Here is a 25,433-nt window from a genome sequence, read left to right on the forward strand (position 1 = left end):
TGTTATGCATAGATCTCATTCATTATTAAATTTATCCAAGGTTAAAGCATTATTGCAATGTTGGATCAGAATCAAATCAGAAAATGGCCTTCCAAGTGGTAACAAGGTCAGCCAACCATATGCAAGATTACTTCATTATTATACACAGGCCTCTCTCTTTATCAAACAATTGAGATTTTGATATTGCACCATCAGATATGGCTGCCAACACTAGAAATAGGAAAATAACTTCACAACTTTATCAATAAATGCTTCTTAACAAAATTTGACCAACTTCGATACAAAGCAATCAAGCATTGGGTCTTTCAATATTGGACAAACAAGGTGGTGCTCTATAGTTTCATATTTTGCATAGGGTTAGAATTTTGAAGAGAAAGAATTTCCCCACGTTTCCTCACTGGTTATGATGGCTATTTTAAAAAGACCATGTATATCTTGGGTATTGTTCAAAGTACCTTTAATTCCATTTATTTTGGTGTATAATTGATGGGTGTAATATGGGTTATAGAGTATACAGCTTGACCTTACTCCAGATGTGCATCTTTCAAAAACTGCTAGCTCTGCTTTGTCATTTTCACTTCCTGGATTTCAGAGGTAAATTGTAAAAAAAAAGAGCTGATAACCTTTCTTACATTTTATATATGTAGTAATTCATCCATTTCACTTTCAGAAGCTGCTATTGTCTAGTTGGGCAAAATTCATTTTCCCTACTTTAATAGATGCAAAAGATAGTGTACTTTAGACTAATTCAGGCTGATTTTTTTTAGCATTAGGGAGCAGTCATTTTAGTTACCAGTGTGCTTAGATGTCAGGCACATTACATCAAAGTAGCATAGAGGTATGCCATCATTCTTTCCACTGTGCAGGTTTCAAATGCAAACAACTTCACCTTACATATGTCACTCTCTCAGAAGTACATAATAAATGGTGAGTGCCCTGATATGCATTCCAATATAGATGTACAAAAGCCAGAAAAGTCTTGAAACTATTACTCAACATACAATCTATAGCACTGGAAGAAATTTCAACTGAAAGCATCCCACTGATCCAGACTTCTTGGCTAATTGCTCTTGCATCTTGCTATTAAGCACCTGTTTGAAATTTTATACTGAAAACAGCAGGTGAATGAAAAAGATTCTGTTTTTCAGTATAATATGGAACAATATCACAAACATATATAAGAACTACTGTACTTGTATCATCACGTTTCATTTTTAATTTGCAGGACAAGGTGCATATAAACAACTTGAGAAGAATACAGAGTCAAATGGGTCTTTTGGCACTTATATCTCAACTTTTGTCTGGTTTAGTAGCACTTTCCTCAAAATGTACTCGTTCTAGATGGGTGTAAAAAGGAGATCTAGCATGGGTAGATTATGGGATGAGACTAATCGCAACCATTAAGATCTTGGTGCCAATATGTTTTAACAAAATCTTAATTACATCATGCAGACAAACATGGAATAAAGTAAACTAAAAATGAGTCCATATTACATGAATGTCCCTCCCAATACAATGTTCTAAGTCATAATTCTTTATTATTTTGTCCTTGGTATTCATAACATCAAACCTTATGTAAAGTTTGGATCTAAGCCACAAGTGCCTAAAAAGTTAGAGTGGAAGCAAAATTCAAGATGGGACATGAATAGACAGGATGGGACATGACTGGACAGGATGGGACATGACTGGACAGGATGGAACTTAACTGGACAGGATAGGGCAGACTGAAAAGGACAACACAATATACTCTCTCCATTGAAAAATCTGAGTCATAAAAAAAAGAAAAACAAAGACAGAATGCAACTTACATTTTATTTGCCTTTGTTTATTACTGATTATCAGCTATCAATACAAACCTTCCAGAACTTGATTGATTTTTCAGTGCAGAAAATATGAAGTGATGACCAGGCCTGGAAATCATAAACTCTGAACTTGAATTTTCACTATCACTCAATCAGAAAATCCTCTTTTAAAAGTAACATCATCTGTGATTGGTCAAAACAAAGCTTCCAGCTCAAAAGAGTTATATGATTTTCCAGGTCTGGGCTTCAAGAAGTTGTCCAAGTTTGAACTTAAAGAGCTCAGACATTGTACCTATGCTGATTAAGTTTTTAACAGACCTTTTAATTACACTTTATGATCATGACAACCAATTGTTTGAATAAAAGACATGTTGACAGATCAAAAGCTGGCATGCTAGGATGTGTACAGTCACAATTTGTATACTTTCATGCCCCCCTCTCTCACTCACTCTCTCCAAATGATTTTAAATATTGCCAATCTTAATATGCAGATGATCTGTCTATAAAACTTAGTTAACCATAATTATGAAACAAAATTTCTGGTAGAACAGAAAACGTTATTTTTCTCCAAACACCTTCTCAGACATGAAGTGCCCTGTACATTCAACTGTAAGTCAAGTCCAACTGCAAGCAAAATAGTCTGATCTGCAATCGCATAATGCACCAGCAGATCAGGATGTATGTTCATTCTACTGATTACTTCCAAAAGACTGCACAGACATAGATCTGCAAGTGCATTATATGCCAGTAGATCTAGGTATGTGTAGTGTGCAGTTGGCTCAAAAACTGTGAGTATATATGGTACATGTGCCACTGTACATTACACAAGAAAACACAAATTAATGCATTCATATTTCTTAAAAATTTTCTATGGTTGACGTTTTCTTCTATAACTGTTTTTACAGATACATCAATTTAAAGGCTGAGGCAGACATAAGTCATATACCTGTGCCAAAACTAGTAAGTACCAGTATGTATGTAATAAGTTACAATATATATATTATGACGAGGGTCTTGGCTTGAAATATCAGCCACTACAATACGTACTTACATACTAGGGCAATATGCACAATATATAATTAGGTATAATGTTTTCTCTATAATATCATGGCAAATAAACATACATATGTATATATGTACTGAAATATCTATGTACAATCATGGATCATATACATATACAAATATCTTGTCTACATTTCAGAGGAAAAATAATCATATCATACAATAACTGCCCCTAATTTGCATATGTACAAACTTTTATCAACAAAGACAAGCTATTGATATAACTAGCTATAGTGTAACAGTGTATTGGGTATTGTGTAACAGTATAATGGCTGTAGTGTAACAGTATATTGGTCAAAGAGTATGGAATATTAGCTATAGTGTAAGAGTATACTGCCTATAGTGTAACAGTGTATTGTGTAACAGTAAAATGGTTGTAGTGTAACAGTATACTGGTTGTATTTTACTGTAACAGTACATATCTAGTGTATAAATGTTTGGGTATAGTGTAACTATTCTGGCTGTAGTGTAATAGTATATTGGCTATAGTGTAACAGTATACTGGTTGTTGTTTTTGTTGTTGTAGGGTTTAACGCCATTTTTCAGCACAAGATAGGCTATACATGGTGGCCAGTATTAATAGTGGAGGAAGAACCCGGGAAAAATCCTGGAAAGAACCACCAACCCATGAGAAGCTACTGGCAAGCTTTCTCACATACCCATATTGGCCGAATCCGAGACTCTAACCCATGCAGTCAGAGGTGAGATGGCAGTGATCCGTAACTGAGAGCGCTTTAAACCACTCGGGAATACTGGTTGTAGTGCAACAGTATGTTGGCTATGGCATAAGTGTATACTGGCTATAGTGTAACAGTACTGGGTATAGTGCAAAAGTATGCTGGCTATAGTGCAAGTGTATTAGGTATAGTGTAACAGTATACTGGCCATAATGTAAGTTTATTGGTATCATGTAACAGTATACTGACAATAATATAAGTGTATTGGGTATAATGTAACCGTATACTGACTATAGCATAAGTGTACTGGGTATCTTCTTGGCATCCGTCCATCTACAGGAGACGATGTTATAGCTCCAGAGTAAGTTGGGTATAGATGTAGTGTAGCAATATATTGTCTATAGTGTAACAGTATATTGGCTGTAGTGTAACACTATACTGACTGTAGTGTAATGTTATATTGCCTACAGTGTAACAGTATACTGGCTATAGTGTAACAGCATATTGGCTGTAGTGTAACACTGTATTGACTGTAGTGTAATGTTATATTGGCTATAGTGTAACAGTATATTGGCTGCAGTGTAACAGTATATTGGCTGTAGTGTAACAGTATATTGGCTGTAGTGTAACAGTATATTGGCTATAGTGTAAACAGTATATTGGCTATAGTGTAACAGTATATTGGCTGTAGTGTAATAGTATATTGGCTATAGTGTAACAGTATATTGGCTATAGTGTAACAGTATATTGGCTGTAGTGTAACAGTATATTGGCTCTAGTGTAACAGTATATTGGCTATAGTTTAACAGTATATTGGCTGTAGTGTAACAGTACATTGGCTATAGTGTAACTATACTGGCTGTAGTGTAACAGTATACTGATCCTAAAGAACATACTTCAAACTTAAGAGTACATGAATTTTGATTTCTTTACAGCATAACATTTTTGGAACGTACATGTTTTCAGATCATTCAGCAAGACATTTTAATCACAAAATCATACATTCCCAAAAATGCTGTTGTTTTGGGGTTTAAGACCATTTCTTAGATTAAGATAGGATATACATGGTGGCCATTATAACTGGTGGAGGAAGAACCACTGACCCATATGAATGTAACTGGCAAGCTTTTTCACATACCCATGTTAGTCAAGCCAAGATTCAAATCCCATGCAGTGATCGGTAAAAGCAAGTGCTTTAGACCACTTGGCCATCTGGCAACCCATATATCAAAAATATTTTTGTGTAAATATTCCAGGACAGAGGAGGGGCCTGAGGCATACAGTAAAATCCAGTCATCTTGAGCTGAGACATAACAAAAGTTTCATGAAGGAAACGATGCTCCATTGGCCCAAAAAATAATTTCATACTATAAAACTGTTTCTTCTGTCCTTCAATTCTGTCAAATTGCTGAATACTGAAATCATTTCTGATATTCTTAAGAAACTCCAATATTGCAAATTACTGGCAAAATTATTTTCTTCTATGTTTAAGTTAACACATTCGCATGAGAAAGACTATACAAAATTCTTTTTCATGGCCCTAGATAGTATGGATAATATCTCAGGTACTGTCAAGTTATAGTGAATTACTAAGTTTCGTTAATTCCTATGTGGAATCAACCAAACTTAGTAATTCACTATAACCTGACATTTTAAAATAAGAAACCAAAGGTATTAAATTGGCATCATAAAAGTATTTTTCAGATACATCCACAAATTGGGTTTGTTAAAAAACAATTCATACTTGCTTGTGTTATCATGCTCAATAGTCACTACAGATAAAAAAAGTACCCACCTCCAGTCACAACCTTTGACCCTGAAAACAATAACAAAATGCTGATTATGAAACTTATTCACTGGAATGTATCTGTAGTGTTTGGTTAAAATATATGTACAAGTCACTGTTCATAAATACTTAACTCCAAGATCAGGAAGGTATAGTTTTCAAACTTCTTCACCAAAGTGGAAATATGCAAATGGTCTGATCAAGAATCTATCACAAGATTGTTGTTGTTGTTGTTGTTGTTGTTGTTGTAGGGTTTAACGCCATTTTTCAGCACAAGATAGGCCATACATGGCGGCCAGTTTAAGCAGTGGAGGAAGAACCTGGGAAAACCCCAGAAAGAACCACCGACCCTTGAGAAGCTACTGGTAAGCTTTCTCACATACAGTGTACCCACATTGGCTGAATCCAAGACTCAAACCCATGCAGACAGGTGAGATGGCAATAATCTGTAATGGTGAGCACTTTAGACCACTTGGCCACCCCATCACAAGAAGTGGTTTACTGAAAACCTATGTCAAAGCCATCAAAAATGACTATGTAATTCTCAACATGCATCATTAATTCAACTGGATATTTTCATTGCTTTTGTAAAACTTGAAACACTTGTTAATTGATTTCAAATCAAATTTTTTATGTATGTGGTTGTGCTTTAAAGCACATCAACACAAAATTGGCTATGTAGTGCCAACAAATGGTTTTTAAAAAAAATGTAAAAATGAATTGCACAGAAATTAGGATGATAAAGCCTTCCAAATAAATGAATACCTAAGCACAAGACAAAATATAAAACATAAAGATGTCAAAATTCTTTAAGAAAATTTATACCTATGCTACAACAATGCAGAATGAAAAACGTTGACTTTCCCAGCTCGAAAACCAGAAAAGTTGCAAAGCACAACCATTCAGTAACTCCTTTCTTTTGCAAACAACATTTTCAGGAAGGCATTGTTAAATATTTTTCTTCATTTAACTTCTTCACTAAATTAATACTGTTACTGTTTATCACTACAATATTACTTAAAACCTTGTACACAACTCCATAGTCAGCCTCATTTTGACATGGAATGAATAATTAATCATTAATAAGGCTATACATGTACTTTCCAAGTAAGATATGCAATACTGCACTGATAAATATACAAAACAGTTTAAGCAAAACAGTAGATAACATACTCCAATCATGAATAACAGTCACATGACTTATTTTTTCTAAGATCATGATATAATTTTACTTTAAAATTTAGCAAAAATAATTCTTTTCAAAACAAAGGGGTGGGGCAGTTATGAACAACTGATGAGGTTGTATTTATTTGGTTGAATAAAATAATTTACATTCTTATTAAGTCACTATGTAAACTGCTGTCGGTAGGAATTACATCCAATTGAACCAATTACATATACTAATAACTGTCATAGTGAAAACCCCATGTCAATACCGCCAATTGATCAGGACAAGAAACAAGATGGATGCCATGACAGCCATGTTGGAAGTCAGGTCATCATTATTTTTATTTAGGATCAACTACATATCATAAATCTTTTAATGAAAACCCAAAATGATTTGGCCATCTGTTCAGCAGATGCAGCAATAACAAAAATGATCAAGATGGCCATGCTGTTAGTCAGATCAGTACAATCTGCCATTTAGGACCAACTAGTTAACATAAAAGTCTTTTCATGAAAAACTGTCTACTAAACTATCTGTTCAAGATGAGTTCATTCAATGATTTCAAGATGGTTATCATGGAGGGCATCTAGCATAGATGAGGTTCTTTCATTGTGGAAAGGTAAAACATAATAACAGTGAGAGATAAGTTATTACTGGCATTATATTTTATTGGAAACACCTTGTAGGTATGATCATCTTTTCAGGATAAGTAGTGATTTCATGATTATTTCAAATAAAATTTATTAAATTGGTTGAACAATCTGCATCTTTTCCATGCCCTATGTAGAAAACAGCTGAGTGAAATTATTCAGTTAAGTTTAAGATAATCTTTAATCTGAAACACAGACAAATGCACAAGGCAGAAATGACAAGTGCTTTGTGGAAACTTGTGTCAGGCCTGTGTTTAGTGTTTTTATTCTGGTTATACGGGTGAGACTGGAACTGCATGCATGTCAGAGTATATAAAATGTTTCAAACAAAGTTGCTGCTGATATGACAGCTACGGATGTAGGCTATTAATGTTGCTGTAAGTGTCTTACCTATGTCTTGGCACTAGCAGGCAATACACAAATATATGACTGTGTGATAAATACACTAATATGGTATTGCTAGAATTATATTCTCTTTCTTAAGAACCCTAAACTGTAGCAACAGTGGTAAAAACGTTTGATATGACTACTGCTTTATAAAATGAACCTAAAGTTTTTTTACATATAAAAATACAAGCACAAATTTATTTTTTGCAACTATTGTAATATATTCCTTCCATAATTCTTAATCAATAAAGTATAAGAATAAATAGGTCAAGATACATGCTTATCCTTCGACATTTTAATTTCTATTATCAATTATTAAGACTGAATGCTTTTACTGCCACAAATCAATACACTTTTGTGGAAAGCTTTCCTTGCATCTTGAAAAAAAAGTTTATTATAATAACAGGAAAAAGTAACTTTTAACAAGAACAAATATATACATATTTCTGCAGATATTACATTTAAACATAAAGTAAATAATAATATGGATTTCTAATCACAAATGTGAGACATGCATTCATTTTAAAGAGTTGAATTACAAAAATAAATGCTGAATGTTCAAAATTGATAAAATGTATACAAAAAGCACATACTTATATGTTTATCCATGTGTAATGGGCACTCAAATGTGAACAGCATAGACCCAGATCTGCTTTTACATAATGCAGCAGCAATTCAGATAAATTATACTACATCACATCAAAAGTAGGACACCGTAACTCATTAAATACCTCTCTAGGAATCTCAACATCTTTATCTTTTATCTTGTAAAACTACATATTTATTTTATTTGAAAGGGTTTATCATCCTTAACCCTTTACCTCATGCAAGTGCCTTTGGACGCTTCTACTCCATTCGCATGGAAGAGCCTTTGGACGCCTCTACTCCTTTCGCATGGAAGAGCCTTTATATGCCTCTTCTCCATTCGCATGGAAGAGCCTTTAGATGCCTCTACTCCATTCGCATGAAGAGCCTTTGGACGCCTCTACTCCATTCGCATGGAAGAGCCTTTGGATGCCTCTACTCCTTTCGCATGGAAGAGCCTTTGGATGCCCCTACTCCATTCGCATGGAAGAGCCTTTATACACCTCTTCTCCATTTGCATTTAAGAGCCTTTAGACGCCTCTACTCCATTCGCATGGAAGAGCCTTTGGATGCCTCTACTCCATTCGCATGGAAGAGCCTTTGGACACCTCTACTCCATTCGCATGGAAGAGCCTTTGGACGCCTCTACTCCATTCACATGGAAGAGCCTTTAGACGCTCCTACTGCATTTTTACAAATTCAAAGGAAGTCCCTTTGGATGCCTCTACTCCATTCACATGGAAGTGCCTTTGGATGCTTCTAATCCATTCACATGGTAGTGCCTTTGGACGCCTCTACTCCATTCACATGTAAGTGCCTTTGGACGCTTCTACTCCATTCGCATGGAAGTGCCTTTGTACGCCTCTACTCCATTCACATGGAAGAGCCTTTAAACGCTTCTACTCCATTCGCATGGAAGTACCTTTAGACGCCTCTACTCCATTCACATGGAAGTGCCTTTGGACGCCTCTACTCCGTTCACATGGAAGTGCATTAGGACACCTCTACTCCATTCAGATGGAAGTGCCTTTGGACACCTCTACTCCATTCGCATGGAAGTGCCTTTGGACGCTTCTACTCCATTCGCATGTAAGTGCCTTTGGACGCCTCTACTCCATTCGCATGGAAGAGCCTTTGGACGCCTCTACTCCATTCGCATGGAAGAGCCTTTAGACGCCTCTACTCCATTTGCATAGATGAGCCTTTTGACGACTGCTGTAAAACATCAGCCATTTTAAGCGGGTTTTCAATGTGCCACCTTTGGAAAACCCCCCTATTACATACTACATTCATTTCTGCAAATGACCATTATGTCAGATCATGTGGTCACTGTTTATGCTCTGGTCGAAATCTGCTATTTAAAGTAACTGGGTCGTATACTCCACTCTCCAAAATGGAGGTCGCAGATTTCATTCAGTATTTACAAAGTTTTCACAATTAGAATTAAAACTATGAAAGCTTCAATAACTTAGGTAAAGGCTCTGATATTGATGTAGGCAGCAATTAGTTTTTAGAAATGATCAAATTCAGATTACTTAGTGATGTTGTTGTTGTTGTAGGGTTTAATGCCATTTTTCAGCACATGATAGGCTATATATGGCGGCCAGTATTAATGGTGGAGAAAGAACCCAGGAAAACCCCGGAAAGAACCACCGACCCACGAGAAGCTACTGGCAAGCTTTCTCACATACCCACATTAGCCGAATCCAAGACTTGAACCCATGCAGACAGAGGTGAGATGGCAGTGATCCGTAATGGAGAGCGCTTTAGACCACTCGGCCACTCGGGGCCCCCACTTACTGATGTAGACGCAGACAAAAAACTTGCAAATTTCTAGTGTGAGAAAAGGCAGCTATGGTTGGTCATGTTGTTTCACTGACTTGACAGTGAACAAGTTCTCTCAAGATTTAAAAGCACATAAAAAATTCTTCCGTGAAAAATAATTACACAGCTATAATGATCTGACTTTACTCTTAAATTTTTCCATACATAATAGATGTGTACCAAAAATGTCAAATGGTTAAAACTGTTGTTAAACGTAACATGCACTACACTGCTTAACAGTTAACTGGCAGGCCTATGTGCATGGAGTTGAATAGGTAACAGGTGTTCTATTTATAGTGTACTGCACTGGGTAATTTTGCTACATGTGTATCAAAGGCTTAAAAAGCCATATACTCTATGAAATAAAGGGTTAAAAAAAAATCTCTTGCAATTTTTACCTTTACATTTTTTAAACTTAACTTTTAATCAGCACAATATATCAGACTTATGCATATATACCATTAAATCATGTCTGCGGCGGTTCGAGTCTAAGATTCAGCCAATGTGGGCATGTGAGAAAGCTTGCCAGTAGCTTCTCGTGGGTCGGTGGTTCTTTCCGGGGTTTTCCGGGTTCTTCCTCCACCATTAATACTGGCCGCCATGTATTGCCTATCGTGCTGAAAAATGGCGTTTAACCCCACAACAACAACAACAACCATTAAATCACATTTTCATTTAAGAATTACAGTTGATGCATTATGTGACTAGTGGATCTGGGTCTACACTGGTTCTTGTATGGTAACACTTAACAAGCAAATATAGTGCAATTACTTCAAAGATAAGAAAGGTTGGTTAATATAACGTATAAAATAAAGAATTATGTACCACAATAGTTATAAAACTATTCTATGCATAACTCTCATGGATCCAGGATATAAAGTTACAGCATAAATGATGACATCACAAAATTATTGTCAAAACTTTATTTGTGTATAAATTAAATGAATAATGAAAAGAAGTAAAAAGAAAGCATAAAAACAAAAGGAATTTTCAATATCATATATTCAGCATTCTTTTAAAAACATTAACTAAAATAAGATAGTAACAGAACAATAGTATGACGCATTAATGGGCAGAAAGAATAGTTACATGGAAAATGTATATTTAAAAAAAAGAAACAACAAAAACAACCAGCAAAACAATGAAAAAGAAAAAAAGTTGACCAAAGGGACATAACTCTTTATTGAGCAGTAACCATATTCAGGCCTTAGTCTTTTCAACAAGCAGCTGATCTAAATTTAACATTAAACCTTCTACTCTTCTGACACTCAGACAATTATTATTCTATTATTGCCTTCTCCGAAGGGACCTGATCACTGCGAACACTGTCTGGTGATGTATTTCTCCCAAGGGACCAGTTCGCTAACAGAGTTGTCTGAGCTGCTACAGTTTCCAAGGGACAAGTTCACTTACTGTTGTCTGCCGGGCTATAGTTCCCAAGAGTAAAAAATCCAGGCCACCACATCCCACCAACCAACATTATAGGAGAGAAGTTCCAATTGTACAAGGCAATACAAGATTTAGCACATGACCCCACCACACAACACCAAAAGGGATGCAACATGACAATATTGGTGCAAGGAAAAAAGTACCTGGTGAAAAAGTGTCAAGTCATGGTACAGCATCCCAGAGTAAAGAAAAAATGGATTAGCCATATTGACCTTAAGAATTCATCTATACAATGACTACTTCTAATTTGTGACTTAGGAGAATGGCAACTACTTGACGAGATCAATGCACTACCTAAATACGTATTTCTTCATCTTAATATCAATCAAACACGACAAACATAACATGTTAAATCATCTATGATCTTACTGAGAAAGATCATTGTACAGGGACAAGAATATAACATTCAAATGAGGTTTACAATTGTGTTTCATTTGTAACCATTATGGAAGGGAACTTAACTACTTAAAACTGTTTTAGTTATCTTCTTTCCCAGTTTAAAAGAAAGATTAAAATAAAAGAGTATTTGGTTCCTTTTTCTAAAGCAAGATATACTGACAATCTTAAGGAAACCTGGTCAATATACATGCTCCAAACCCCTTTTAAGGCCAACCCTTCTACAGCAGGAAGGTGGCCTTACAAGATGGTGGCCTTTCCAGAGGGAGATTACACAGATTGAGTACTAACTACATATAAAGCATGAAAGGCATAACTAAATTTTAAATATTTATTATTTTCATTTAGAAGTCACAAGAATATCATCAGGGTATGGATTTAATGTGATGAAACTAATATCAATGTTATTTTTAAACAAATTATGAACAATCATCAACCTTGGTGCAAAACCTCCTTGTCAATGAAATCTGGGCACAAACACCTGACTGTAACAATTCCTGAACTTACAATAATATCATTTTCCCACTCACTGCAGACTGCAGTTGAATACTGGCGATGTTTATTTTAATCTTTCTGACATAAAATTCTTCAGTAGTGATCAAAGGACTCTTACTTCTGTTTGCTTAGTTTAACTGTTTTCACTTTTTGTTTCAAGCTAAGAATGTCTGATGAACATTTTGCAACAACTTTTTCCTTCATTGGCAATTTGTTGTAGTTATCACAAGATGCTCGACAGTAATACAAAGTGAGCCGCTTTCAGTCTGTTACCCAATTATGCACATTTCATAATCTGTGACAGGAAAGCCAAAAAGGCTATCATACCATTTTACTATCTGGCAAATGCATGTCATGCTGACTTGAGAGGAACAATACTGAGCTTTCAGCGGTTAGATGTTGTCATCAGCTTGATAATTATCAATGAGACAACACATGACTTCAAAGAACACAGCTGCAAGGCTAATCAAATTATGTTCCTCTTAATATGGTTTTAAGTTATTTATTGGCATGTTGACACAAATGTCAATGTCTAAAGTTGAGAAATCATGAAATATTAGTGAGATTTCTTTCTTTAAACGATCATTATGTGACTGCTAAGGATGAGTAAATTTGACAGTTCTTACACTAATATGCCAGGTCCTGGTCACATTAGAGGGGTGGGTGTCCATCCTTGAGGGATGCTTCAGATCACAAACTCATCAGTGTCATAGGATTATGACTGTATAATCAGTGGCTGCTGGTCAAGGGACTACTCAAGAAGGTGTCCACTGCACTTAAAAACATTACAATTCTTTCCAAGGATCCATGACGGAAGTTACTGAGTCACAGCCTCTTATAACAACTGTTTATATTATAATCACTTTATACAATGTGATGAATGAAAAATTTCATGCTCTAAATGGAAAGTGTTAACATTACATTAAAAACTGCTATTTGTTGCTTTCTCAACCATTAAGGCCAGTCAAGCATAACATAATTGTTATGTGATAAAGCTCTTGACTTTTGCTCAAGGCTTTTCCTTCTGCATTACTACACATCAGTTAACAAAGTAATGAATCATTTTATAAAATATAATATATTATTTTATTCTTCTAATAGTTATTAAATCTAATTTTTTAAAGTGCTTTTACTCTTGCCTCAAGTGGCTTCTGACAGATCATAAGAAAAAACTCAGCTTAAATAAGGGCATAAAATTCAAAGTAAAGCTTGATGTTAATTGGATTAATAAATAATTAGTAAATAATTAATAAATGAACAGATCTTTCTCTACTCCATTTAACAATTACTTTTATTCATATCTAGAGAATGAGATCCAAGTCTCTTCTTAATACTGAGATAATATGCTAAATTTGTCTGTCAATGTTTTTAATTAGGAGAATAGTCATCCCTATATTTATGACAAAAACTGCTATGTAAGGTTTCTTGAATGGTTGTGAGTGACTGTGATATATGGATTTATGACCAACAACTTTTCATCTTGTTGTGCTGTGACTCTAGACTTTATATTTTACTAGCTTCCGCAGCATCCTGAAGTCTGTTGTTCTTTTGTGACATATTCCGCCACATTGAAAGCTGGATCTGATGGTTTTCTGGTTTTCTTCATCTTCAAGTCTCTGCAACAAAAGTAACATCAGTAACTACACGCATAACGATTCAGCGAATATTAAAGAAATTTGTTCGGAAATATGGCCTTACACAAAAGCTGACCCTTTTCATATTCTATGTGCATATGCTCAAGGTTCTTCAAGTGATTGTAAATACCACAAGACCATGCAAGGTTTCTCTTAAGTCTCCTTAAACTTGTAAACCTATTTCACTTATTAAGAAATTACTTGTATTAGTAAAAAGTAAACACATCATATTCTGCAAGGTCTTCAACATAATTGTATAACTTTATATTTATTTTACATATGGGAAAATACTGAGATGACTTGTACCATTACATAATACTGTACATTAAATAGGTTCAACGTGATAAACATAAATTGTGAAATATTGCAAATCATGTCCCTTTTTATGATCATAAGCAAATGCTAATATCCCTTTAAAATCATGTAACCTCATTGTTTGATGTTCGTCTTTTTTTTCTATCTCTGAACTGAAAATTGCTTTTAAAAATTCATAAAATATTTAGATTGAAAATATTTAAGCAATTACTTTTAAAGAGCATTTTGTACTGAAATGATTTTGTGGAGAAGCTATCACAAAAGATCATGGAAGGTAACCACTCTGATCATAATACATGTAATTGCCTCATAAGATTAAAATTTCTCTTGCGTCTCTTTACAGAGCTGGAGTCACTTTTTCAAGGCCAACAGGCCAGTATAGATAAATATAGAATAGTGCCTATTATTATAAACACAACCTATTCTTAGTAAATGTTAGTAGACAGCATGCCAATCTTGAGAGGAATAAATCCCTCAGTGATATAATTAAAGCAGACAAGGACCCATGATATATCAAATTAATCAGATACAGAACCACAATACCATATTTCATGTATTTTTTCATGCCATTTAATTTTTCGCACACAATCCAGTTATCAAAATAATAATTATCATATTTTTTCATACATACCACTTTGTATTTTTTTAAAAACCCATTCAATTATTGGACATAAAATTGCTACTAGGAAGATTTACATTCGCAAAAAAGATCGAAAATACCAAATTGCCATTTTGTTTTTACAAAAATTAATAATTATTTGTTGGTGAGAAAATACAATGACTGATGCATAAGCTTGCTGTCATTACAATATCTACTAGTGTTTATTAACAAATCGATAAAGGTCTTCACAAAATGTATCTTTAAATATTATCGTTACTTAGTTCTCCTTATTATGTCCGTCACCGTAACAAAACACCACATGCATTCTAAAATGAGTTTGGAATCCCTTTTGATTTTTCTTATCCAACAAAAATTATATCTCAGTACATGCTAAAGTGAAGACCAAAGATCAGTGATCAACTAGTCTTATTGTCTCATTATAGTCACACAAAAATAAAATATAAAAACCTTGTCATTTTCTAAGTGCTTGGACTGTTCTGATTTGGATTTAATTAACATTTTATTGCAAATCTATTCTTTGATATACCCCTCTATTGTTATCTTTCTTGGTAAGTTCGATGAGCAAGTAACGCGTATGATCCTTTGTCCTTACAACATCTGCTGTATGGACAATGGCTTCAATAGCACATGGACAGATTTTCATTTCCCTAAAAAGAACCTAATTTCCCTACTGGCAGCCTCACTGATTTGACCTCTTCTGTTGATTCTTGCCCTCTATCTGGTTTCAACTAGAATAACCAAAGCGCTAAGCATGTTTAATTACTGTGTAAATAACTCTGCGAAGCCATGTGCTTGCCGTGACAATGTATATTGTAATTAAAACAAGAATGATTACTTGGAGTGTGTGTGTGTGTGTGATTTGGATTTTTAATGTAGCTTTTAACAATTTTTCAGTCATATCACTATGATGTCTGCAGTGTGACAGTTTATAGTGATGAATACTTGATTTAGCGGGGTTAATTGATAATGGAATAAGGTAGGGTGGTAATATATGAGGATTATAAGAATCATCAGGTAGCTTAGAACATTCATTTTTCTCTTTGCAAAAAATAAAAATAAAAACCACCCTGAATAAGTACAGTCTTGAACACTGACAAAATTTTGTTTCATCTCTCTCTCGCACACAGACACACACTTGTGCACATTAACTAAAACATGAGTTCTAGTTCTTTATTTATTTTTTTACTGCAACTTGATAATGAGGTTATTGTTGCTGTAAGAATACAAGTTGCACTTAATTTCTTGACAATGTGGACTTATGTCATGGAGTAAAATGTACCAATAAATAATACCCATAACTAATGCATGTTCAAACCATCTTAATCATTTTGCCAACATTACACAACATAACAGCTACATATGCTCTAAATGCAGATGAGCTTGCACACTGAGACATTATCCTAGATTCTTGAGTTGAGAGCAGAATGAGACAGAAAATATACATTTACTTTGTATGTTTGTACCGTTAGGTTGTCAAGTAGTGTGTGTTCTGTAGAACTTGTTCAGGTACGATCCTTTTATTTTTTGTATATGGTCAGTACCACAAAATGATAATTTATTTTACATATAATTTTTAATACACTGAAATTAATAATTATTTTTTTGTTTACGAAGAATTACATGAAATACGGTATATCAAATTTTATTAGGAAGTTTTAATTTTATGGATGGAATATGTACAGTATCTTTAAGACAGTTATTTAGCCTGGTAAATGACAGCTGTCAAATATCTAAGTAATCCATTATGTTGCTCTGAAGATTAAAGTTCACAAAATGACAAAACAAATACCAGATATAACAGATGCCAACATTTGCACACACATGTTCACTTGAATTGGCAAAGCAAAATAAACTGTCATTGTTCAGTGTTTCCTAAACCAGTAAAATGTACTCTTATAATTCTATATGGGTGAACATTTTGGTTGCCCAGTGGGCAACAAACTGATTGAAATTTTCTACCCCTGAGTTAGTATAATCATGCCAGAGGAATCAAATGAATAATCTGAGTTACGAGTTTCTGTGTAATCAATTTAATTTTCTATTTACCTCAATAAAAGTTAGACCTATATTTACAACAACACTTTAAAATAACCCACCTTGACTCTGCACAAATCCATTTTCACCACCAGATGTAACGATGACAGAAAAGCCAAATTTAAATGACCACATGCCAGCAAAAAACAAATTTTTTGACTGGTAGAACTAGAGTTGATTCATTTTATTTAGTCATTTTAAACTAAAACTTCATTGATGCTTCATTAAAGTTAATTATCAAAATTCAAATGCCATAAACATAACCATATTAAGCAGGCCTAATATCAGTGTACTAATAATGGGTTACTCATCAACTGACTCGTGCATGGAAATAAATTTATACATCTCTCTCTATAAATCTCTCTTTTATATTCTTTATTATAATTTAAGAAAACAAATTACAGTATATTTTGTCATTTGGTAATTTAATATTATTTTATAATTAGAACAACCAATTTATTGTTTATATGGTTTAAACTGCCAATTACATCAGCTCAACATAGCTGATACAAAAATGGTGGTTCAGGCATCAGCAATGAGACTAAGTGAATAACAGTTCTATCTGACTTGCTGGTCCCAGTTTCTATTTTATCTTCTCATCTCAGTCTCACTAAATTTTCCAAAATCTTTCCTCAAATTCTGATGTTACAATATCTTGTTTATGATACTCCTAAGAATTTTGGAATTTTTGTCAAAGGCAGTGATAATAACAACAACAAGAAATAGTTTGCTATTTTAAAATTGTTGGTTTTAGCATTAAACAAAACAAGACTAGAGGAATTTCTCAAATGTTAGGGAATCTTTAAATTTTTCTCCAACACTGACAATTACCCTTTTTTATGAATTAAAAATGACTTTTAAAATTCTTGATGTCAAGTCTGCTAAATGTTAAAATAAAATTCATTGCTGCTAACCAAGTAATAAGAAAAATAATATCATTGAGCAAAAACATTTTTTTTCTCATGTCAGACTTTGGCCTTTCAACCTACAAATCAATGAGCTATTTCTCTAACTGATGTGCAAGCTATCCACAAAGTATGGTCCAATTATGTGATGTGGAACTCATGTTACTATGCAGGAACCATTTTGTAAACTTTCAGTTACAACACTGACCTTGGCCTTTTGACTCCAAACTCAACAGGCTTCTTCTTTACTCAAAGTTCAAGCATGCAGGTAATTGTAGAGAACTAAAGTTATTGTGTTGAAATAGATAAAAAACATACAGAAGGATGGACATCATAACATAATACATTCCACCCCAAGGTTTACTTACCTCACTTTCACTGAACTTTGTTTAAAGCAGCAAAGGTCATGTTTTTTTATATTTTTATTTTTATAAAGTCTCATTCTGAGTATATTTGAAACTCTTGTTTGACATCAGACGTTTCCAAAACGTCTCACTTTTGTTGATGCAATTTTTGTATTCATTCACATGCTAATTTTCATGAATCACATATATGCTGTTTCAATATTTTTCCACATTTTACTTAATACCAACACTATGCACTTAAGATGTTCATATTTGGCCTAATTTTGTGAGGTATACAATTATCATAATAAAAACACACCTATAAACTCATCATAATAAATACACACCTATGATATAATAAACAATGTCCCCATCAAGTGTATGTACACACTAAAAAATCAGCTTCCTTTTTCTATGTTGGGTGCTCTCCACTTTGGAGGTGCAGTTTTTCTCACAATACAGTTGCATTGAAAAAGTATATGTATGACTGATTTATAAAAGTAACTCAAGCCACAAACTGGTAAGGAAATATTATACACACAGAATAGTTAAGTTGCAAGAAAACCGTAATATTCTAGACATGTTTTAGCAGCCACTTCTCTCCATTAAGATTGAGTTACGTCTGCTCAGTCTTGTAATTTTTAGGCATGGCTTGACCCCAAAAAGGGGTATACATTTATTCAAATACATGCAAATATTACACTGAATACATTATTCATCATTCATTTCAGTAATTCATTTTTCCATTTAAGCATTCTCTGTCCTGATTAATTCTCTTAATGTTATTCACTGGAACAGTATTCACTCGCTGTGCAAGCATGCATTATCTTGCAAAAAGTGGATTGTTGTGGCAATGGGAGTCTTAAAGGGTTCTGATGTGGCAATGGGAGTCTTAAAGGGGTCTGTTGTGGCAATGGGAGTCTTAAAGGGGTCTGATGTGGCAATGGGAGTCTTAAAGGGGTCTGATGTGGCAATGGGAGTCTTAAAGGGGTCTGATGTGGCAATGGGAGTCTTAAAGGGGTCTGATGTGGCAATGGGAGTCTTAAAGGGGTCTGATGTGGCAATGGGAGTCTTAATGGGGTCTGATGTGGCAATGGGAGTCTTAAAGGGGTCTGTTGTGGCAATGGGAGTCTTAAAGGGGTCTGTTGTGGCAATGGGAGTCTTAAAGGGGTCTGATGTACTAACTTCAGATACTACTACTTAACACACTTTTGAAAGAAAAGAACAAAATTTAAACAAGGAAGTAAAAATTGAAACATTTACTAGCATTTGGGAAAACAGACTTTCAAAATATTTCAAAGCCTTGTTATATCTCTCAAATTTTGAAAGGAAATGGTGAAATCTAACCTGGGTTTGGTTTTCTCAATTTTAAAGCATACACCAGATATGGTTTAATGTCATGCAATCCTTCAAAAGTTAGCAAGCAGAAGTGAAATTCATGTTGCAAAGGTAATCTTCTATTATAGCAAATGTTGACTACTTCTCAGTCAAATGTAGACTATTACTAAGTCAAATGTGGACTATTACTTTGTCAAATGTGGACTATTACTCAGTCACATGTGGACTATTACTGTCAAATGTGGACTATTACTGTCAAATATGGACTATTACTCAAGTCAAATGTTGACTATTACTCAATATGGACTATTACTCAGTCACATGTGGACTATTACTCAATATGGACTATTACTCAGTCACATGTGGACTATTACTGTCAAATGTGGACTATTACTGTCAAAATGTGGACTATTACTGTCAAATATGGACTATTACTCAAGTCAATGTTGACTATTGCTCAGGTCAACTGCAGACTATTACTCAGTCAAAATCTGAATGAAAAGATGGAACTTGAGCTAGACTTTTAAAACGTAATAAGTATACCAAACTGTATGGTAATCCATTAGGTTCTTGTCAAGTCTTTGGAGCAGAGAAAAACCTTTAATTTTTCAGGAATCATAACTCAGTCAAAGTCTGGCATAAAAATAAACCTGATCTTGATTTTATTGCTATTAAACTGTAGACCAATGGTATTCAATCCATAAAGTAGAGGATGGAAAGGCATGACTACCTCTGTACTTTTTATTAGAAGATATGGCTAGAGGATAACAAGTTTTTCAAAAAAAATGTCAGATCAGGGAAAGCAATGAATATTTGTAACTAGCCTTTACACCATTTATTTGGTACCAAATATGACTGGTCTTGAGTGAAATGGCTCTCAAGTGGTATGTGACAATCCAGTACTTACAAACAGCCAACAGCACAAAATTACACACCAAATGCCAGCTGGAACCAATGAGATTATGGAAGAATATGTAGTCTAGATTTATTATAAATTTATACAAAAATAAATTTCATGCAAAATCTACAGAAATTATTGTGTTGATTTAACTATAAAATGACAATCCTGAATAATGTAATAACAGGAAATTCATGGTTCAACCTATTGTGAGTCATGGTTTCCTATTGTTGCACTTACTATACGAGTCCTATATATAAATATTTGAGTATTAAACAATGATATTACCTTGCGACAGCCATAAAAGCCAAGTCAACGTTCATCCCAGTCTTTGCACTTGTTTCCATGAAAGCAACATTATGGTCCTGAGAAAAGTGAAAAAGTTTTTAACAATAATAGTAATTATTTTTATTATTATTATTATTATTATTACAACGAGATATGTAAATCATAATAAATATTCACAAACCTTTTTTTTATTAAATTTTGACAACATGAACATCATTGAGTACATTATACCCACAAGAATGGTGGATATTTGTCATCAACATTTAACATTCACACCTATGTTACAAAGCTTCAATAGATAAAAATAGAATTAATTCTGAAATAATTTCCAAATGGGCAGATGTGTGGACAAGCAAACTAACCCACTGACTGCTGCTAGTGACAAATCAGTGGGAGTTTTCACAATACAAATGCTATCAAGTGTTTGTAGACCTTGGTGTCCTTGGCCTGCATGTATTGATCTTTGCAGATCTCATGCAACACATTTCAACTACAAATATTTACATTTTGTACTTGTCTTTGAATTTCAGGATTTTCCATTTCGAAGGCTACATCATGTTGACATTAGAGCCATAGAGAGTGGAAGTTATCAGCTGCTTTATTTCATATGCAGTTTTGCTGAATGAGTTTAATCCAGGAAAAGTTTAATGAGGCTAAAATAAGTGATATGCTGTCAATTCAGTTCTATCTGTGGGGATTTTTGTGTATTATTAAAAATATAAAACTTAAAATAAGTGATATGCTGTCAATTCAGTTCTATCTGTGGGGATTTTTGTGTATTATTAAAAATATAAAACTTAAAATAAGTGATATGCTGTCAATTCAGTTCTATCTGAGGGGATTTTTGTGTATTATTAAAAAATATAAAACTTAAAATAAGTGATATTCTGCCAATTCAGTTATATCTGAGGGGATTTCTGTGTATTATTAAAAATGTAAAACTTAAAATAAGTGACATGCTGTCAATTCAGTTATATCTGAGGGGATTTCTGTGCATTTCATGGTTGCTACCAACCACAAATCAAAACACTAATATCAAAATATCCACACTATAAACACTTTTCCTGTCTGAGGAATATCCATGATCACAGTATTTTCTTGATAGACCATAAAAATGAATGGCCAAAAAAATACATACGTTTATAGTCCAGTCTTTCCAGCAACCCTTTGTGAAAAAGAAGTGATAACCTTGGGGTACTTAATCTTTATAAAGAAATAAGATAAGGTACAGAACAAATAGGGACGAAATATTGCATGAAATTTCAGTAAATATAGAAAATATAAAACCTTTACTTGACTTAAATGCAGACTAAAGCATGCTTTTAATCACATACTAGCTGTCTCTCGAGTCCAGGATAACTCTATATTTTAAACATCCTGTTCTACATCAGAGAGGCCATAACATTTTTTTATATTCAATATCAGCATTATGTGTATATAACAAAATCACTATCACTAAAAGTAGCAGTATATAAAAGCATGAAAAAAAATTTATTTAAAAGATTTATTTAGAGCATTAACATGAAAGTGTTAACATAACAGCCTTTCTATGGGATCATAAAGGGCCAAACACGGTATAGTTTCTAATATGATTTGACTGGTTTGTGGTTTTGGAGATTTAAAATAATTTTACATAGAAAAAAAAGAAGAAAATCTGTGTAGCAAATACAAATAGCAACAAAGCATAAATGTTAGAACTGGTCCATTTCTTAGATTAAGAAGAAAAATCGTCTAACTTTAAACAGATCTCTCTGAAAACTGTACACTGAATTAGTAGTAAGTTGTTACTATAATGATTATAAAAAGCACACAGACAAATTATTATTATAATTAATCATAATAAAAAAAACTGAATACAGAAAAGTACACTGATTAATATTCTGTCTTCTACAACTCTTGCAGATACCATATGCAATTAAGCTAGACTAATAATGTAAGAAAATGAACAGATAATCAACCATCCCTTAATATGACAAAACTGCATTATCACAGAACAAACACGAATGTAGAAGTGTTGACTTGCAAATACATGTACGCTTTCACCAAAGTCAGCCAGTACTACATTCTAAATTATCCCTACCAGCCACTATGCATGTCATGCAAAAACTTTAATGTGAACAAACATGATCAGGGTTAATTACAAGAACTTGTTAATGGTGGCCCTCTTCCATTGAAAATTTTCAATTAAAACCATTATGATTTGAGGTCATAATTGATAAACAAGTCTTGTTTTATAAACAAAGGTCATGTCTGATAAACAAAGGCAATTGTTATACAAAGAACAGAGTTTAATAAAGATTATTGCCTAGTACTTTTGCAGGCACTATGCGTATAAATTTCTAGCAAAACTACTATGATTTCAATACTCACAAAACTCTAATGAGTGAAAAGGCTAATATATGCATCATTTACTAATCCCAAAATATAGTCTTGATAACAGATACTAAGAACCTTAGAACTTTAAGCAAGTATCTTCAATTCTTAAGAACAAATCAAGTTTTTAATGGGAGTATTAATCCCAAAAGAACACTGAAATCTACTTGCATAGCCATTCACATTTTCTTTTCTCCTCATTTATTTCATTTCTTTGCTGTATGCACTTTTCTAAAACTTCTGTTGATTTCTGCAGGTTTGATTTTGCCACCTCTGAAAGACTAATGATTACAATGATTTCCTTAAAGTTCTTGTTCTTTACAGCAGAATTCAGTCTTTCACTGGCCTTTACAACTAACTGAAAAGCCTTCTGTTTACAGCAGAATTCAGTCCTTCCCTGGCCTCTATAAACAACTGAAAAGCCTTCTGTTTACAGCAGAATTCAGTCTTTCACTGGTCTCTACAAACGACTGAAAAACTTCATAAAGCTCTTCTTGAAAGCCTCCTTCACTTTTTTTGTTCTGAATCTTTTTTCTGAATGCTTCTTCTTTCTTTATTCATTCTTCATCATGGCTTCTGTAAAGTTGTTCTACTTGATTTTGCTTTCATCTTCATGAGTTCTGACTCAGCTTTTTCCCTGAATATGATTTTTTACGCACTGTGTGATTCCTTCACAGCACCAAGTAAGCTTGGAGTTAATGGAATATCAGTAATGATTCCCCTGTACACCATGACATCATATTTGGCAAGTCTCAGTCCATCTAAAGACTCTTCTTTAATTTTGGTCTTCTATTTCTGACTTCTTGACAAACTTCTTTCAACATCTGCGTTAGTATGAACCAAACATACAGCTGATTTGACAACTTTCTCAAGCAGAGAAAACTTCAGCATTCCTGTCAAACTTCAGATCTGCAACACTTTGTTCTAATAATGACCAACACTCTTAAGCTCTCCATTGTCATCGTATATCCATTCTTTTGCGACTTTTTCACCCATCCATTACATGAGGCCCATCATATTGGCTTATACTGGTAAGCTTTCTGCCAGCTTCCTCAGGCATCTCACTGCAACTTCTTGATGTAAGCACTGTACATTCTGAAGAATGGACTTATCAAGAGATAGGCATGTACAATAGTATAATGAAACCTCCTGTAGGAATGTCTTAATTTCTAAAACCAATACATGCTCTGTGATATTCTACACTAATCTCTATATCTTTCTGATCTAAACAGTTTTGGGAGTTCATGACATACACATATTCAGAAGCTTTTTCTCACTCAAATTACCAAAGACAGCAACCTTGATGAACCTCAGTAATAATTTCTTCAGCAGCTTGCTTCTCTCCTCATAGAGCACATGAATAAAAGAGTCTTGTTTCTGAAACAGCGCCAAAAAAAATTCTTTAACAGTGAGAGGGAAGGAAAGTGATCAGAAGTATATCTGATACAGGTTTCCAGGTGTCAAATTTTCACAGATTCCTTTGTACCTTTCATTCTTCATCAGAAGTTGCTCAGAGTTGTCTTCCCTTGCTCTTACCATTAAATCTTTCCAAAAGTATTGATATACAGCATCCCACCTCAGTCATCATCAGAGATAATAAGAATGGACCAGCAGAAAATAACATGCTTTATGAACAGACCATTCTCCAAATCCTATCTCACAACAGAGTAGTCATGAAATCTTCCCTCTGACTAATGCATAACTTAAACCAGTGAAACAGGTCTTAAGTTAACTGCTCTGCCCATTCTCCAAAAATACCAAGACCTTATCTGAAGGCATTGTGAACAATATTCAGTGCACATGGAAAAAACAGTACTGGACTTTCAAATGAGTAACAATGAACCTTGCTGTCTTATTAACATTAGGGCTTTCACTGTCTAATTAAAAAAAACTGAGATGAGCCAGTTGGTACTCCTCCTCTGTCAGTACTTCCTCCAGTGCCTGTCCTACATTACTTCCTTTCACATGACCAAACATAACGTCTTTAAAGAAATAAGCTACAGTTTCCCCAGTCTCAAATGATCAGAATCAAACCAATCCCACGGCTTTTTTCCCCTGAGCATTTGTGGTTTCATGAAACAGAAAGGTAAATGAAATTTTACACTTATTTATTTTCTGCAAGATATCCTCCCTGAAGTATGGTCAAAGTTAATCAAAAATCATTTAAGACATTTTACTTTTGCTCCTTCCAAAAACAAAAAAAAAAAACCCATAAAAAAGTTCTGGAGTTCCATCACAGGAACTGTAAGAATACCCAGAAGCATCTACCTACAAGGCCCATAAAGCTTCTGCCATGGTAACATGTTACTGTTTTTTTATTTTATTTCATTGCAGAAACCCATCGGCTGTAGCTCTTGCAGTATAACTGCTTTACACACTGTGTATAAATGATTGTGAACTA

At 34.1% G+C, this 25,433-nt stretch overlaps 1 protein-coding gene across 6 annotated transcripts in view; it reads right to left on the reverse strand.

Moving 5' to 3' along the window:
- Positions 1–1,798: 1,798 nt before the first annotated feature.
- Positions 1,799–25,433, reverse strand: part of LOC149803465 (ras-related protein Rab-26-like) — a 163,483-nt gene continuing 139,848 nt past the window's right edge. For all 6 annotated transcript variants that reach the window (XM_089953176.1, XM_089953175.1, XM_089953181.1 and 3 more), the window contains 2 exons: positions 20,660–20,736; positions 1,799–13,897 (listed from right to left, as the gene is read on the reverse strand). In XM_089953176.1, coding sequence (XP_089809302.1) covers positions 13,795–13,897; positions 20,660–20,736 — 180 coding nt within the window. In that variant the 3' untranslated portion in view covers positions 1,799–13,794. The remainder of the gene's footprint in view (positions 13,898–20,659; positions 20,737–25,433) is intronic.

This window comes from Sinohyriopsis cumingii, chromosome 3, assembly GCF_028554795.1.
Source record: "Sinohyriopsis cumingii isolate HCF-2022 chromosome 3, ASM2855479v2, whole genome shotgun sequence".
In the NCBI taxonomy this organism is placed as follows: Eukaryota; Metazoa; Mollusca; class Bivalvia; order Unionida; family Unionidae; genus Sinohyriopsis; species Sinohyriopsis cumingii.